Source organism: Lonchura striata, chromosome 1 (genome assembly GCF_046129695.1).
Source record: "Lonchura striata isolate bLonStr1 chromosome 1, bLonStr1.mat, whole genome shotgun sequence".
NCBI classification, from domain to species: Eukaryota; Metazoa; Chordata; class Aves; order Passeriformes; family Estrildidae; genus Lonchura; species Lonchura striata.
In genome coordinates this window covers 4,964,480-4,980,937 of record NC_134603.1, presented here as the reverse complement: position 1 = coordinate 4,980,937, position 16,458 = coordinate 4,964,480, and the positions used below count along the sequence as shown (strand labels likewise).

The 16,458-nt window shown below is 39.3% G+C and overlaps 1 protein-coding gene across 10 annotated transcripts in view; it reads right to left on the bottom strand.

Annotated features, from left to right (window-relative positions):
* Positions 1 to 16,458, bottom strand: part of PTK2 (protein tyrosine kinase 2) — a 187,770-nt gene that overhangs the window by 47,004 nt on the left and 124,308 nt on the right. For all 10 annotated transcript variants that reach the window (XM_077781884.1, XM_077781887.1, XM_021532480.3 and 7 more), the window contains 6 exons: positions 16,292 to 16,432; positions 15,495 to 15,572; positions 14,362 to 14,469; positions 13,333 to 13,450; positions 7,037 to 7,067; positions 6,225 to 6,277 (listed from right to left, as the gene is read on the bottom strand). In XM_077781884.1, coding sequence (XP_077638010.1) covers positions 6,225 to 6,277; positions 7,037 to 7,067; positions 13,333 to 13,450; positions 14,362 to 14,469; positions 15,495 to 15,572; positions 16,292 to 16,432 — 529 coding nt within the window. The remainder of the gene's footprint in view (positions 1 to 6,224; positions 6,278 to 7,036; positions 7,068 to 13,332; positions 13,451 to 14,361; positions 14,470 to 15,494; positions 15,573 to 16,291; positions 16,433 to 16,458) is intronic.

Here is a 16,458-nt window from a genome sequence, read left to right as displayed (position 1 = left end):
CTATGTTAGAAATAAAGAGACCAGGCTTTTACTGCCCTTTTTTTTACAGGGCAGTTACTACTGGAGCTCCTTGTATGGGCAAAGATCAAATACTGGAAGGCTGGACCTGATAATATCCCATTCTATTTCTTTGTACATTCTTGAACCAGTCTGAGGAAAAATCCTGAAACAAAAACCTGTAGAAAGAATAAATCTACTGATGTTTGAGCTTTTGAATTCAGATGAGCACTATGAGGTTGGCACATCAAGTATGTTTCTACATAAATAACAAACCCCCAAACCTGCATGGAATATTTCTCCAGTCACACCACACTGTTACTATTTGCACAGCAGAAGTCTCTGCTCAAATCCAATGAGAGGCTCACAAAGGAGGAGCACAGGAGAGCAAAAACTCCTTAACCAGCACCACAGGCTGATGGAATCAATGCAGGAACTTCCTGGACACTGATATGGAAGAAATCTCTTTAGACTGTCATCACAAATCATTCTGGTCTTTTTATGTATGAAAAGAAGCCTTTCAGTCAGTCAGGCTAAAATAGGAAAAGATAACAGCACCAGTCTATTCAACTGTGATGGGAATCTGAAACACTGCAATTTATTAGCATTAAGGGTATTTTCAACTATATTATCTTATTAATCAGTGAAAAAGCTGAGTGAGTTAAGAAGCAACTCCCTCCTCCATGAACCTGGAGATTAATGACTTGCTCAAGGTTTGTAAAATTAATCTGCAGTAGACTTTAAGCTTGAATGTCTCCCAGTGCTGTGACCATATGGCAGAGCTACAGCTCTAACAAAGTCTTTATATTCCTCAAATTACTTAATAATTACTTAATTTGAATTTATAACTATGTCATTTATTGCAAGACTCTTAGTCTTTCTTCACAGAAGTGAGCTGTGGAATACAACAAAGCTGAGCTGTAACACAGTCCTAAGTGCTCAAGATACAATTTTTAATCTAAAAATTTACTTACACTTCTCAGCTTTGTCTTTCTGGAGTGTCTTGACAAAATGGACATTAAAAAAACTGCCAATAATTTTTCAACCTGAAGAAAAGGCCACCTTTTCCCCCACCAACTAACTCAAAAGGAGCTAAGAAATACAAGTCCTGCACAAGAAACTCTTTCAGACCTGGGCACAGGGCAGACCTTCATGTGGAACACAGGAATCATGACACAGAGCCTGCACTGTGCCCTGCAAGCAGAAGTGATTTAATAAAATTGAATTTGTTTTTCCATGCTGCTCACAGCTTTGCTGGTGATCAACCTCAACCCAGAGCACACAGGTTCTTTCACAAGCCAACATCTCCTTCATTTAGAGCACTCTGAAGTGGTGTAGCACTGACATCAGGGGGTTTTCCCCCTCTCCTGTTCGTTGTGTTTTCACATTTGGCTTCTGTTCTATAGGAAACCTCCTGAAAGTCTCTTTTACTCACAAACTAGACCATAGAGGTTTTTTTCCTTCATGATAAAATCTCACTTAAATCAAGCTTACCTCTTTCAAAACAGGATCTTTTTCATTCAAACTGAAATTTCAGCTGAATGCCATGACTAAAGTGGCAGCTCCCTCAAACCGGATCTGCTCCCAAGCAGCACCTTAGAGAAGAACTCCCATTTCACTGCCATGATCACAGTTAATCACAGTAATTAAAATTTAACTTTGTTATGTCACAAATTTGTGATTTTAAAGCAGAACCTGGAAAGTTGCTAAGAAGCCCCTTTCAGGATCCTAAAATCTTTCATCTCCTATATAGATATTTGCTCCAAGTATCCAATCTCTCATAGAGCATGTTACTGAATAAATCTAAACCATGGGATAGAGAGGCAATGGCACAACCTGAATTATTAGAAATTCTTGCCATCATTTCTTGATGCACTTAAGAGCTGGACCCCTTCGAGCTTAAAATGCTGTCTGTGCTGCTGACAGCAGCTGCACCAGCTGGGGAACAGGATTACAAACCAGTTTCTCTTTAATATATTTATTTCCTTGTTAAAGGTTTGTGTCCTGGGGTTTGCTACTCAGGTGCCTTCAACACTTTGCTCTATCAGCTGAAACAAGGACTGTATTTTCAGAGAACTTTTAATTGCCTTCACCAAATAAACTCATACTAAAGCTGCAAAACCAGCACCTGCTTTAAGCAAGACCAACCCTGCGGGACATCCTAAAATCCCCTTCAGACACATCCCTTGTGCTGGCTACTGCAGTTCATCTCTCCCTTCCTGTCATCTTCCCACTCACAGCTCCCTCCCCACAAAAACATCATTTTACAACAGTACCTGAATATCCAAATGCCAGGAGGGACTGCTTGGAATCACAGGAGCCTTTAGGTTCAAAAAGACCCTTAAGATCATCTAATCCAACCATTAACTCAGCAAAGCCAAGAACTTGCCAAGACTTGTTCAATCCTCTGCCTGTCCAGTGCTCACTGAAACACACGGGCCTGAAATGTCTTATTCTGTGGCACTGCGTGGAAAGCCGCATTTGAGCCAGAATTAAGAAAATTCATGAATTCTCCAGGGCAAAGGAGGCACAGTGATTATCCAAGTGTTGCAAAAGCATATTCACTCTTCCTAGTCATATTTACATAAGCAAGGAAGGGGCAGAAGAAACCAAAGAACTTTGTGTCAGGAGGAATTTATGTAAAAAGGGAGCAAACAGCTACTGCTGTACTGACTTACTTTATGAAAACCTTTTTGTAAAATAGAATGGACTAGAAAAGTTATTATTTTTGGAAATATGTGTATCTGGAAATACAAGATCACCTTACCAGGGCTAATGTTTGCTATTTAAAAACAAACTGCTGGCCAAAGTAAGTTCCTTTAGACTAGAGCAGAACATTTTAATAAAGTGTCTCAAGCCAAACAGTGGAAATACAGTCCATAAAATTAGAGTTAACTGGTGTGCTGCTTCTTACACATTTGATATACTATTTGCACACAGCAAATAGTTTAGTCTTACCATTTCCTGAGTGTACACCCTTGGCTAAGTACAAAGAACTATTTTTTAATGCAGATGCAGAGTGAGAAGGAGGTAAAAGCTGCAATGCCCTATTAGCTAAAACACTCATCGTTCTGGTGAATCACAGCAATTTCAGCCAAAACATCAAGAAATCTAAAATCCAACTAATTTGGTTTAGCTTATTTACTTATTATTTAGCTTATTTATTTGGTTTACCTTAAATTTAGTAATTTATAATCTTATACACACACAAATGTGTTTAGGCATAAAATCACTATACTTTTTAAAAGGAGGGCAATCTGCCAGGCATCTTAGTTACACACGAAGACACTGCCCACTGCACAGAACAGAGAATTTGAGGAATCAAGACAGACAACACCAGAAGAAAGAGAAACAGCAAGAGGTGTGTGGTGAAACCTGGTTAGGAGACACACAGACTCCCAGACCAGCAATTTGCTGCTTTGGATTCCTAAAATCAACTTCATCCCTCACTAGTTTGAAAAGACCTTTATTTATAGGAAGAAAAAAAATCAACAGGATTTACAAACCTCCTGTCTTTGTGTGCTTTGGAATATGTGAGCACTTGGAAAAGACCAAGTTTTCACTTCACTAGAACAGAAATATTCCAAGGTATATTACTAAGCACTTAAAAAAGACAAGCTGTCTTTCTTTAACAGGTTCCTCTTTAAACCTGAAAAGCTTCAGACAAATGTATGAACTTTCAAACCACCAAATCATGTTTTACACTGGATTTGCATATTGCTGGTTTATGCCAGTTTTGGTGGGGAACTCACTGTGAAACTCCCCTTTCAAACTAAGTGTGTTAATAATATAAATGTATCTGACTTCTTAATTTTTTTTTGCTGAATCTCTGTTTCAGATTTTTGCTATTTATCTTTAGTATTTGGACAGGTCTAAACAAAGGAGAGCAGTGTCAGTGAAATCAAACAGCAGAGTTAATTTACAATTCAAACCATCAAAGGTGTGGAGCAGCTACAGATGTCATTGAGCTACAAAAGCTCACCTTATCTGAAACCTCTGGCTCTGAGCCACTGCAATGTCAGCAGAGAAAAATTCCTGTTCTGCACCCCACAGCAGCACCCCACAGCTGGTCAGCCCTGGCTGACCTGGGACTGGGCTGGGCTGAGCATCGTGTGCAGCTGGTGCCTCCCTTGTCCCAGGGATGGATGACAACAGCAGTGACACTTCTCCACATCAAGCATCACTTCATTTATAGCAAACTGATTCCTTGGGGGATTCAAGAGATTCTTACAGAAAGCAGCTCCTGAGAACAACCCCTGTCATGTGGGTTCACCTCAGCAATCTCCCTCTGGTTTAAATTTAATATGATGACATAATCAGTGCATTTCAACTAACTTTGGGGGGAAAACAACAACAACAGCAACAAAAAAAGTATTATGTGTTCTGTGTCATAATGTTACAAGAAGAACAAACCCTTGAGAATGAACATTAAATGCAATGGCTTAAACCATTCCAGCATTATGTCAGCATTTCGAGTGGTTTGGAACATGGTATAAAAACAAGCATAAACCACAATAATTTTATTGTGGAAAGATATAAAACTTTCCTACAACACAAAAATAATACCTAATTTTTTGTTTTTGTTTTTTTTTTTTTGTATTGGCAAGAATGAGAGTGATATTTGCTGGTTTAATTTTACTGCACTGTTCACAGGAGCCAGCTTTGCAGTGTCCCTGACACACACCTGAACAACCAGCTCACCTCCAGCACTGCTCTCACTTCCCCCTCATCCACCTTCATGTGATGCCCTCAATGCCAGAGCTGGGGTAATACAACTCACTTCCTACCCTAATTTCAAAATGCTACTTTAAAAAAGAAGCATTTGTGCTCTGAAACACCTAAGAACTTCAGCAGAGGATACCCAAATTTGCAAAGTCAGACTGACAGCAAGAAAAGATCATGAAGTCAGCATTTATTATTGTTTTTATTATTAAAAGTATTATTGGCATGCTCAGAAATACTGAAAGAGTGAAAATTTGAGGCTGCAGACAGCCTTTTTTGTCCTGAAGATTAGCCTTTTTGAGGGTGAGTAAAATAATTTAAAATCACAGAGCTGATCACTTCAGAAATTTCAACTTTTTTAACGGCTAAAATAAGCCATACAGGTAAGAATCAAAAGAGAACATGCTGACCATGCTTCATGCTTATCCACCTGATCTAGCATGCTTGCTTGCCAGGCACTGAAGGCAGAAGAGCTATTTGACTCTGCTATTTGACTCTGAGAAGCCACAGTAACTGGTGAAGCTCCATTACCCCACTGCAGCTTTATCCTCATTTTAACTCAGGTCCTCTCACCTCTTTTCTTGCAGTGTCTGTTTGGGTTTCCTACACCAAGTAGTGAATCTCAAATATCTTTTAGCAGTGTGTAAGGGTGGGGAAAGGAATCTGAGAAGTAGGAAATGAATTAAATGTCTACATATATTTCCTCCTTACTTTATGAAGTATGTTGGGGTTTTGAGTATTTGCCACTAAGAGCTCAATAAATGTTAAACTGGGGCTGAAGCCTCCCTCTAAGGGAAGGGAAATCCACTGAGTCACAGTATTGGTTCTTCAAGTTTGTGAATACCAGAAACCTATTGAAACAGATCATAATATAAGTACATTTTTGCATTAAAATCCTCTTAATAAATATTGTGTATACTGATTTAGAAATACATTTTCTACTGAGACACTACTAAGAATCAATCCTTCAAAATTATTTAAGATTCTGTAAAAGGAACATATTCTCTCTCAAGCATAAAAACTCCATGTTAACTTAAGAGAATTCTTAGAAACCTATAAAGAAAAGAAACAACATATATTACCTCACATACCCATCCTTCAATTAACTTGTCATTTTCAATAGCAAAAATTAAATGCTTTTATCTAAACAGCTATAGAAAAACAGCTATTAAGTTTCTCCTTTCTGTAAAGCAATGATTAATATTTAATTGCCTATTTTCCCTTTTCAAAGCTGCTCCCTCACAATTAGCACATACTCAGGTAATTTCAATTCTAGCCAACGACATTCTACTTCATCACAAAGTTAAGTGGAAATTCTGGCTTTTAAGTAACTGCACAGATGTGGCTGTTGCAGAAAAGTTTCTCTTTAGAAACTTCTCTACGAAGGCAGCACAGCTGCAGCCTGGGGCAGTCAGCAGCCCTGGAGCAGCAGTGAGTGGAAAAGCTGCCTGCACCTCTGCCAGCTCCAGAAATGAACTCAGCTCCTGCCTTTGGATGAGCCTTACCTGACACAGAGACTGTGTGAGACCTCACTCCTTGCTTCTCATTGTTGGCCAGCCTGGAAAAGAGAAGTTGGAAGTGCTGAATGCTGGACATTCTTCACGGACACTGGGAATTCATCCCAACAGGCACCTACTGTCATCAGCAGGGCTGAGCACCTCCCCAGCCACAGGATGAGCAGGGAGGAGAGGGCAGAGAGGAATCTACCACTTCATCCTGCCTGGGGGAGTGAGAGTGGCTTTAATCAGCACAACCAGTCACAGAAACCTGGTCAATTTGCAGGAAACCACAAAACTTAAACTGTGCACACTTGTAAGATGTGTGTAACCTGACTGTGCTTATACTTTCTGTGTGATCTGTGGGAAATGGGAGTATGAATTGAGTTTCTGTCTGTAAAAAGACTTATGCTGTACTATTTTGAATTAATTTACATGCCAAACATAGAAAACCAATAGCATTTAAATCTAGTTGTTTATAAATAAACAGTGTAAACTGTCTAGCATCACTCCTATAATTAAATTTACTGATTTTACTATATTAAATTTACTGATGGATTCAAAAGAAGCAGTCAAGTCTTTCCCAAAACATCCTGGTTTTGTTATTGTCAAATATGATGGATGCATTATGCACTTTTGTTCTCTGATTTTCTTTCTGGTATCTTTGTAGTTTAATACTACTGTGAACTTTTTATGCCCTACCTGCTATTTGTCCTGAAATCCAAAAGCAACAATAAAAATTATTGTTACAAAGAAGTTCTGAAAGCATCACTGTTTTTCAAAACATATTTTTAATTTATGAGAAAAAGCACAAAACTTACTTTGGTATGGATGGTAAAGCTCTTTCACCTTCTGTGTAAACAAGAAAAAAACAGGATTAAAGCTTTTGCACATTTTCAAGTAACCTGTCTCAAAGTGAAATATATGTGTGCCTGAAACAATAATCATCACAATCTCTCAGGGAAACTGAGAGAACTCAAAGAATGTTCTATACATATATAAGAGCAGCATTATCAACAACTCCCTCTACCCACTCATACAGACCTTCAGGCAAACTCTAATCTGAGGAAACAACGTACACAGAATATAAAAACTGGGTTTTATTCTTAACAAATAACTGCAATAAATCACTTGCAGAAGGTGTGACATTATCTCATCTCCCTGGTAAGAAATGCTTTTCTTTTATCTCCAAGATGTCCTAAGTTCTAACATATAAATAAAACAATTTAATCCAACTTGGATTTCCAAGTAAGACAACTGAAATAAATCATTAATGCACATATTATCATATTGATTTCACACTGGCTTGAGACTATACAATAATAATCTTTTGTGCCAGAGAGTAAGTCAGCTTTTTGTACACTATATTAAAATCCTTGCCAGTCTTTCTTTGAAAATGGTAATATGTGTGAGAGCTTGGATGTAAATACTCAAGGGGTTCTTTTCCTATTGGATTTGATTAAACCCTTGGCAGTCCTGTGGGGAAGTTACTAATCCCTTAGCAAAACACCTTTTCAGTAGATTGGAGTATGCAGGGAAGGAGAAGGGTAATAAAATGTGTTCCACTCTCTAAATCAATGTGGCTCTGATAAAGTCACCTTAGAGAACTGAGTGGCCACACCTGCAGAAAATAGTGATGTACACTGTTTAACAAAATAATGTGAACTCTCATTTGTTTTCGTCCTATGTTAAAATTTCCAGAAATTATAGGTGTAAACAACAGTCTCACCTTTGTGTATTAAGGGACTGGTACCCCAAAGCCACACTCAACATGGCAAAATACACTAATTTGGTTCATTTTTTCTGCTGTCTACAGGTAGAAAAGCATCATTTGGCTCAGCAACATTTGTCTGTTTTGATCTGTCTGATGGAGGGTGTTGAAAAAGAAGTTGCAGAAAAGAAGGGAAACCAGAAGCTGCAATTTCAAAGCCCTGGAGCAACTCAGCAAGGTGGCAAGAGCAAGCACCTGAACTGGGGGGCAGAGCAAGGCCAGTAAGATTATATAAGCAGGTGGGAGATAAAGGTACTGTGTAATATGTTAGGGTAAATGATGCCTTTTGGGGAGGAAGCAAAAGGCACAGATCCTCAGAGATAGCGTGGAGTAACAAATATGAGACCAGTGGTGCGCAGGTGCAGCCTGGCAGAAAAAGACTGGAAGACAAGTACCCAAAAAAGAGAATGTAACAGGCACAGGAGGTTCAACCTGGATGAAACTGGGCAAAAGAAACCAAGCTTGAAGGAAGAGGCACAGCATTCCTGCCCACTGCTATGCAGGCCTCCCCAGGGCTGTAGAGAACACTGAAAAGAACCTTAATTTTTACATTACACCTTCAGCTGTCAGCATTAGTTGTGAAATCATCCTGGGTTCTGGTTTACCCCAATTTATGCTGCTACTGCTGGTTGCTCCAATGCTGCTCTTAGACTTGGCAATGGATTTAAGGCTTTAGGTGCTGATTAATCACATGTGTCACTGGTGGAATATAGAATCTTCCTCTGCTTTTAAAGAACTTCACTAAATTGCACAGTTAACCTTATCATTGTGTATTCTTAAATCAAGGTAATGGATGCACAATCAATAAGCAGCTACTCAAAATTATTCTCCTTGATCTTTAATATGTAGCTCCATTGCATGTTAACTATGTTAACTGCATCCTATTCAAACTGCATTCTAAAGATGAATTTTAATTTCATCTAGGGCTTTGCTTTGGTAGAGTATCATATTTGGGGACTTCAGAAAGATCAGTGAATGATTTCATTAGACTTGATAGGAATGATTTCATAACACTTGCGGGGCCACAATACTTCATATGTTCAAGGTACTGAGCTCAGATCAGATCTGACTTTTTCCCTCCTCCAACCTCCTAAGAAAGTGAGAAATACCACAGGTGGCAACTGCTAGTGTGTGCTGAAGCCAAATACTGCCTATCAAAGAAGATCTACAGGAGATAAAGAGAGAATCTGACTTTCCATCATGGTATTAAATTCCCTTAAATAAGAGAATTTTATTCTGTTCCCACAAGACTCCATTCCACTTTCTGAAGTTTCCTATCAGTGCAGAGTGCAAAGCAAGGGTCCTAATAAATCATAACAAAACAAAATCTTGATTCCATTGGAATAGCAAATCCTTTCTCAGCTCTTTGTGAGATAAGGAGAATGTGAATAGAAGCTATCTTACACTGTGAGTAGTAGGATGATGTAGTCAATGAGTTTGAAGAACAAGAAAAGAAGTGAAGTAAAAGTGAGAAGAATTGAAGCAGTCAGGAAAACTGTGAGGAAAATATGGGAATAAACAGAGAAAAGCAGAGACTCTGACCCAAGTGAATAAGTATTTGCTTCCAGATCCACTAGGAAATCAAGCAGCACACTGGATCCACCATTCCCAAAACTGCTTCATCTGATCATCCCCCTTTTCACTGTCCCCTGCTGAATTCCACAGGACATAACTGGCTTGGTGCTCATTTGCATCAGAACACCAGATCTGGACCCTTGTCCCCTGCTGACAGAGCTGGGAGTTGTGGACAAAGCAGGCTCAGCCTTGGGAAGAAGGAAGGAGCAGCCAGAACTGCCTGGAAGTCACAGTCTGGTGCCTACAAGGACTGGCTACAGGGACAACACACCCCACTTGTGTCCTGGAGACATGTGTCAAGTGCAGGGCTATAAACAGACTGGGGAAGCTGGAAAAAAAAAAGTAGATGTTTAAGAAAAAACAAAGAACAAAACACACAAAGGTATCCAGGCATCAAAAAAAACTCATACACTATTAAGTAGTACCAGAGGTGCACAGGGGTTTTAGTACTAGGGGATTGGAACAGATGATTTTTAAAGGTATTCCTCCATGATTCTGTGCCTCCTCTATCACTGAATATAATTAAAGAAAAAAATATTCAGCATGGGAACTCCTGATCCTGCAGACGCCTACTTGCTCTGGATACAAACTGCTCACTTCAGGCACTGGTGCCCAAGCTGGTGCTCATCCTTTTACAGTTTATATCCCCAATAAAATACCAAATATTCATCAGTACCCCTGCAGGTCTGAAGTCAAAACTTCTAACTAACAGCATCCCAGTTAAGGCATATGTTGTTTTTCACAAGTAGAAACCCACAACAGTTTTGCCCAATTCTATATTCTTTTAAAGAAATGGGATATGCATGGCTGTAGTGGGGTTTCCACTGCATTGTCCAGGTGTTTCCAATCTGAGCAGAGCTCCATGCTGGACACAGCAGAACCCAGCAGCTGCAGTGCTCCCAGCCAGCCTGGGGGAACGTCAATTGTCCTCACCTGACTGAAATTATTGTGAAAGCAAAATCAGTGAGGGGCCAAACTACAAGAGGTAACAGTATCCTAAAAATGGGAACAGATGTTACCAATCCATTAAAATGAAAATCATGCCCAGGGTAAATCTGGGTGAAAACAAAAAGAACTTAAGTGGAGAACTTCACCAACTATTAAGACTTAATATTTTTGAATACTTTTCTGGGCAGCTTGTTCCAATGCCTAACCACCACTTTGGGGAAGAAATTTTCCAAACATGGAATTTAAAGCCCCTCTGGAGCAACTTGGGACTGTTTCCACATGTCCTGTAACTTGTTACCTGGGAGAAGAGACCAATCCTAAACTGGCTACAACTTTCCCTCAAGTAGTTGTAGAGAGTGACAAACACCCCACAACCTAAAAGCTGATAATCAGTTAAACTTTTAAAATTTTTTTTCATTTGTGCTTTTGACCTGTTAGAGGTGTGATAATGGAAATAAAAATATTAAGTAACCTTTCCACATGGGTATAAAGGTATCTGTAGATTAAAATATTTATACAAAATAAAGCAAACAGAATGGAAAAATGCCAAGTACTGTGCAGGTCTTAAACATTACCAAGTGCTCTCCCAAATTAAGAACTGGATCATTAATGGACAGCATGACAAATACCACAAAACCAGGCTCTGTTAATAATCAAGAAGGACAGTTTATGAGGACACTTGCAATAAATGTAAATTTACAACAAAGAGCGGATGGGAAAGCTCAAAAGGGGGATAAAACACATATATGGGATCAAGAGTTGCTCCATGATTTGTTTCTGATGTGTTTTACACAATCAAAGCTCACTGTGGAGGGATCTGGGAATGTAGATCATGATGGACACAGCTCTCCTATGAAATGTTTAATGAATATGTTGGGTACTGCTATGAACTTCAAAAAAAGAAACCTCAGATAAAAGAAAGCTAGGATTTATTTTAACTAGAGGGGTGCATAAAGAGGAGTGCTCCCAAAGTGCTACCTGATGTTCCTGTTCAATCACTGCTCATTTGCTCCATGTTAAAATTCTGTGTTATAAGAATAGCACACAAATAAACATTGCATTAGAAGCATTGATTTATCCTGCATTCACACCTACCAGAAACCTCAGTGCAAGGCACAGAAAAATCAGAGACTGCCCCTCAGAGAGCTCAGTCAGCCTAAAAAGTGTAGCAGCTGCTTCTAAGAACGTCAGGTAGGAGCCAAGACAAGAATTAGAAAGAAAAAATGCAAATAGAACAGATCAGTTTTGATGGGCACCACCACCACTGTGGAAGTGGCAAGGACTGGACAGAGTCCACATGTGCCCCTAAAGGAAAAGCAGAGACAGAGTCAGAACCATCCATTAATTCAGGGTAGAGGTCACATATAGACATGAAAAGTTTTGAAAGATCAACTGTGGCTACAACAGTTCAGGCTGGAAAACAGCCAATCCACTGACATTAGCAGGAAAGTTTTGGGAGTGAATAATAAGGCTTGTTGCAGACCCCAAGCCATGATTTTTCAGAAAAGAAGAAGCACAAAAGACCTCCACTCATGGGCACACACTAGTCTAGTGACATGGAAATCTTGGATCGTGATGCCTATTTTATTTTTAGAACAATAAACTATTATTATCTCTGATGCTAGCTTATCCTTTTAGTGTCTGATTTTGGGGCCAGTGGTTCATCATCACCAAGCTGTGAACCAGAGCTGAGTTTGTGTTGGGGGAAGATTTTGATTTGTGTGGAGACAAGGCTGCACAACTCACACAAGTTCTAAGAAAACTGCTTGTGCTGGAGGTAAAGGTCACTCACACACACTAAGGGTCAGAAATAAAAAGAAGCATGCAAATTTAAGAATAATTTGAAAAATTACATGTGCTGTCAAAACATCTAAGACACTAAGATCACATTTCTGTATTAGTGGATACTCAAGTTTAAGTCTGGGGATTTTTTGAGCCATACACAAGGAGGATGTTATAGATGGACCTGGAAAGGACCTGAATTATGTCAACAACATCACCCCAGGGAAAACCTGTGGCAGAAAAAAGCAAGAATGTGGCTAAAAGAGACTCAGTTTCATATTGGAGAGATGCTGGGATAGCTTGTGTACTTTCCTGTACTACAAACACAGAAGAAAATAATTTATTGTTTTAGAAAGCAAGAAAGTTCTATGAATTTCCATGGGTAAAGATGAGAACAACATGAAAGAAGAAAATTTCATTTTTAAGCAGCTTTGCCTGTATGTTTTTGAAAAATTACATCTGTGTAAAACTGGAAAAATTCTAATGAAATTTAAACAAAATCTTTCTAAAACAAGGGGTACCTGCAACCTTGTATCACTGCTTGCAGCTTGTGGGATGCTACAAAAACAACTGATAGCCACTATAAAATGTATCTCAGCTTTAGTTCTATTTTATGAGAGAAACTCATAAGACCTCTTAAGGTTTTTGTTTTTTAAATTGAGATATTTGAGTATCTAGGAGAAAAAAAGAAAGTAAAATTACCAAAATTCAGAACTTTATCCAAATGCATCCTAACCAACCTCACTGAATTTCCACTTGTATATTAGGAATCATGCTATGAGTATTAGGAGTGCCTTTAATAATTACAATTCACCTCTGCCAGTTAAGTTTGGAATTAGTGTAAAGCAGTGACTGCTGACATCAGTCTAAATTCTCAGCCACTAGGCAATTTTTGATGCAGTGACAATTTACTATCAGCATTTCTCATGGCTCCTCCCTGCATGAAAAGAGCCTCCAAGTGAAGGTTTTTCCACTACCTCCTGTCTTGTATTGAAATGCAGAATGAGCTGTGAGCAGCTCAGAGGATGGAGGTGTCCTTACCTTTCTGAGGCCTGATGATGAAGGACTGCGTGGCCCCGTTCACCAGCCGGCAGTAGCCGTCGATCAGGTCTGCCATGTTCTCTGCAATGGTTAAGGATGGTGCTGTCACTGTCAGAGGCTACAGAAGGGAAAAAAACAAGGCACCAACAAAGAGGAATTATTGCAGTTGCAAACACTGAGTGGAACAGCTGTGTCATTGCATCAGAACTCTACACACGCCTGCAAAGCGTAAACAGAAGATTGTGGCTGAGCAGGGAGGTTCTTGCTTTAACTTTTGTGCAGCAAATTTCAAACAGCAGGTTCAGAAAGCACAGCTCATGAAACCCTCCACCTATATGTCTGGGCTTATGAAGTGTAAACCACTGTTGAATACAACTGCTATGACTTTCAGGGTTATAATTAAGACAATTCTGAAAAATTTGCTTATTTCTTAAAGCTCTCACAGGTGGTTATCTTTTTTCCCACCCTCTGCAGCAATTTGTTCTTTACCTAAAAACAGCCCTTCCCAATTTCAAGAAAGATTTAAAAAAGAAAAATATGTACAGTGGAAAAAGAGATGAGAGACATACAGGCAAGTTATTGATTTTGATACCACCAACATTCCTCATTCTCTGCACAGATCTGCCACCCTCCCTCAGTTCTGCTCTTCCACTGTTTTCTGGTGCACTGGACCAAGGAAAGGATTTGATTTCACTTCCAGCCCTGCTTCCACGTAACACAAGGGAACAAGTTTTCCTTGTTCCATATTTCCTCCTTACATAGAAGTGGAATTGCTCTGTTTCCTCTTTAGGATGCAGTACATATGCACAGGCTGTTATTAAATTGCATTTAAGAGCTACTGGTTTCATATTAAGCTTCTTCTATGAATATCAGTCTACAAGCACCAGATGCAAAACATAAAACATGTAAACTTTAAATCTATTTTAAAACCAAGCCCAGAACAAAAGTCCAAAATAGAAAATATCCACGTTAGGAGTATGTTACACCCCAGGACTTGCAAGGAAAAACAAAGCAGCATCAGTAACATACCTCAGGGGCACCTGCTATCTTGAGTTGCAGCATCCCTTTTCTGTCCTTATCTTCACTGCTTGAATACTGAATGGTTTGCACTTGATTGAAATCTGCCAGATGGGTTGGCTGCAGAAAGACAACACCAAAAAATGAGGAAAAAAATTCAAAATTACAGCAAAATAGCCTGCCTTGATCCCTGGTGTCGCAAAAGCACTTTGATACCCAAACTACACATGCGGAAATCTGTTCTCTGTTTCCTTGTAAAGTTTCATTACCACTCAGAACACACAGAAACATCCAGCTGGGAAGGGAACCCAGCCCCGCTGTGCCCGCAGATGTCAGTGTTGAGCAGCGCCAGGCACGCACTGAGCTGGGAACAACCTCCAGCTGTCAACAGGGGACACTCAACAGGCTGAAACCACATGGAACCGCACTGACACCTCCCCAGCATCCTCCAGCCTGCTGGAAAAGGTTTGTTCTTAGCTCTGTGTTCCTGATTTCCCCGTATTTTCACTGCTTTTGAATTCATTTCAATAGAAAACTGGACATGGGCTCAGCTTGTTGTGACTGTAAAGTTCCCAAACGTTTTGCTGAAGGATCTGTCTGGACAGAGCTCCCTTGCACCATGGGGGTGCACAGGAAATACTGAAATACAGCTGGAATCAGGTAAGGAATCCAATAAGGAAAAATCCAGCTGAAATCCAGATGGAATCAAGTAAGGAAAAGGCTGTGAATGAGTAAATAAAATAAGCAGTGCCTGCACAGATGTGCTTACCAACTGGTTAAACAAGTTCTGCATTTACACATTCCTATGAAAGAGAACAACTCAGAATAATTCACATTTCATTGGTAAAAAGTCCCCACCAATGCTTCAGATTCTGCAAGTGAGCACTTCACTGGTAGAAAAGCCAACAAATGCAGGGCTAAAGCTGACACAGTCTCTGTACCTAACACCAGGGCCTTTCCTCTGATCCCAAATCACAAATTAATATCTGATTAAGAGCTGTACATGCTGAGAGCTCCCAGCTCTGCTGTGTTTAACCCAGAGACCAGACTGGTCACTCCCCTTTCTGTGACATCCAGATCACAACAGGTCATGGCTCTTAACAGAGTGACTGAGAAAAAAACCCACAGAACAGAAGCAGACTTACATTTGCACCCTTGTCTGTCAGGTAACTGATTCCTTCTTCTGGGCCAATTGCCAGTTCCACTGAAATAATCCAGCTTGACTTGGGATCAAAGGAGAAAAACAGGGCAGAATTTCATTAGTAAGACAAGACCTTGCTATGGAATACTGTAATCCAATGTGGTAATTACAGGTTTTAGTAATTAATATCTAGAAGCTTTTCAACTCTTCAAATAAAATGATATTAAAATCAAGTAATTCTGTAAGAGGCAACACCCCTCATGACTGGTTTCCTGGGGATCTCTGCTACTCAAACTGCATTTCCATATATTTTATCTTAGGTCTACATGAGAACTATGGGTTTCCTGTATTTCCTCTTCTCATGAACATTGATATTCAAGTTCTAATTTCTGCTGGAGTCTCCCATTTTCACAAACTTTCCAAACTTTGAGCCCTTCTTCAGAATTTGTTTGAAATAGGTAGAGATTAACAGGTACTAGATGAAAATTTACCAACAGAAGTTGAGAAGATTAATTTCCTTTTTGAAACAGCTGAAAAAGTGCTTGACTTTCACAAACAAAGCACCTATAAAAATATTTTATTTTACATACAATTCTTACCCAAGTAATGAATGATGATTTTTTTAAACAGTCAATGGAGAAAGTTCTAAATAAAATCAATAAATACCATTTGCTAATGAAATCCAATTGTCTCTACATGAATAAAAGGATGTAAGCAAAACATTATTGCAGAACCAAGCAAAAGCAACTGGATTTAAAACTCCAGAAAGTATTCTAGTGACTGTCACATTCCTCTACTTACACCAAGAGCACACTTGAAGCATTCCTTGTCAAATCTGTACACTGGAGAGAGGATCTCAAAGAACTTCAAAATACTTTCTTCTCTGTTGAGGTTGGCAAATTGTCGAAATGTTTGTTGGATTAATTTCCGTAGTGTTTTGGCCTGTGTATTACAACATTTGGAGAACA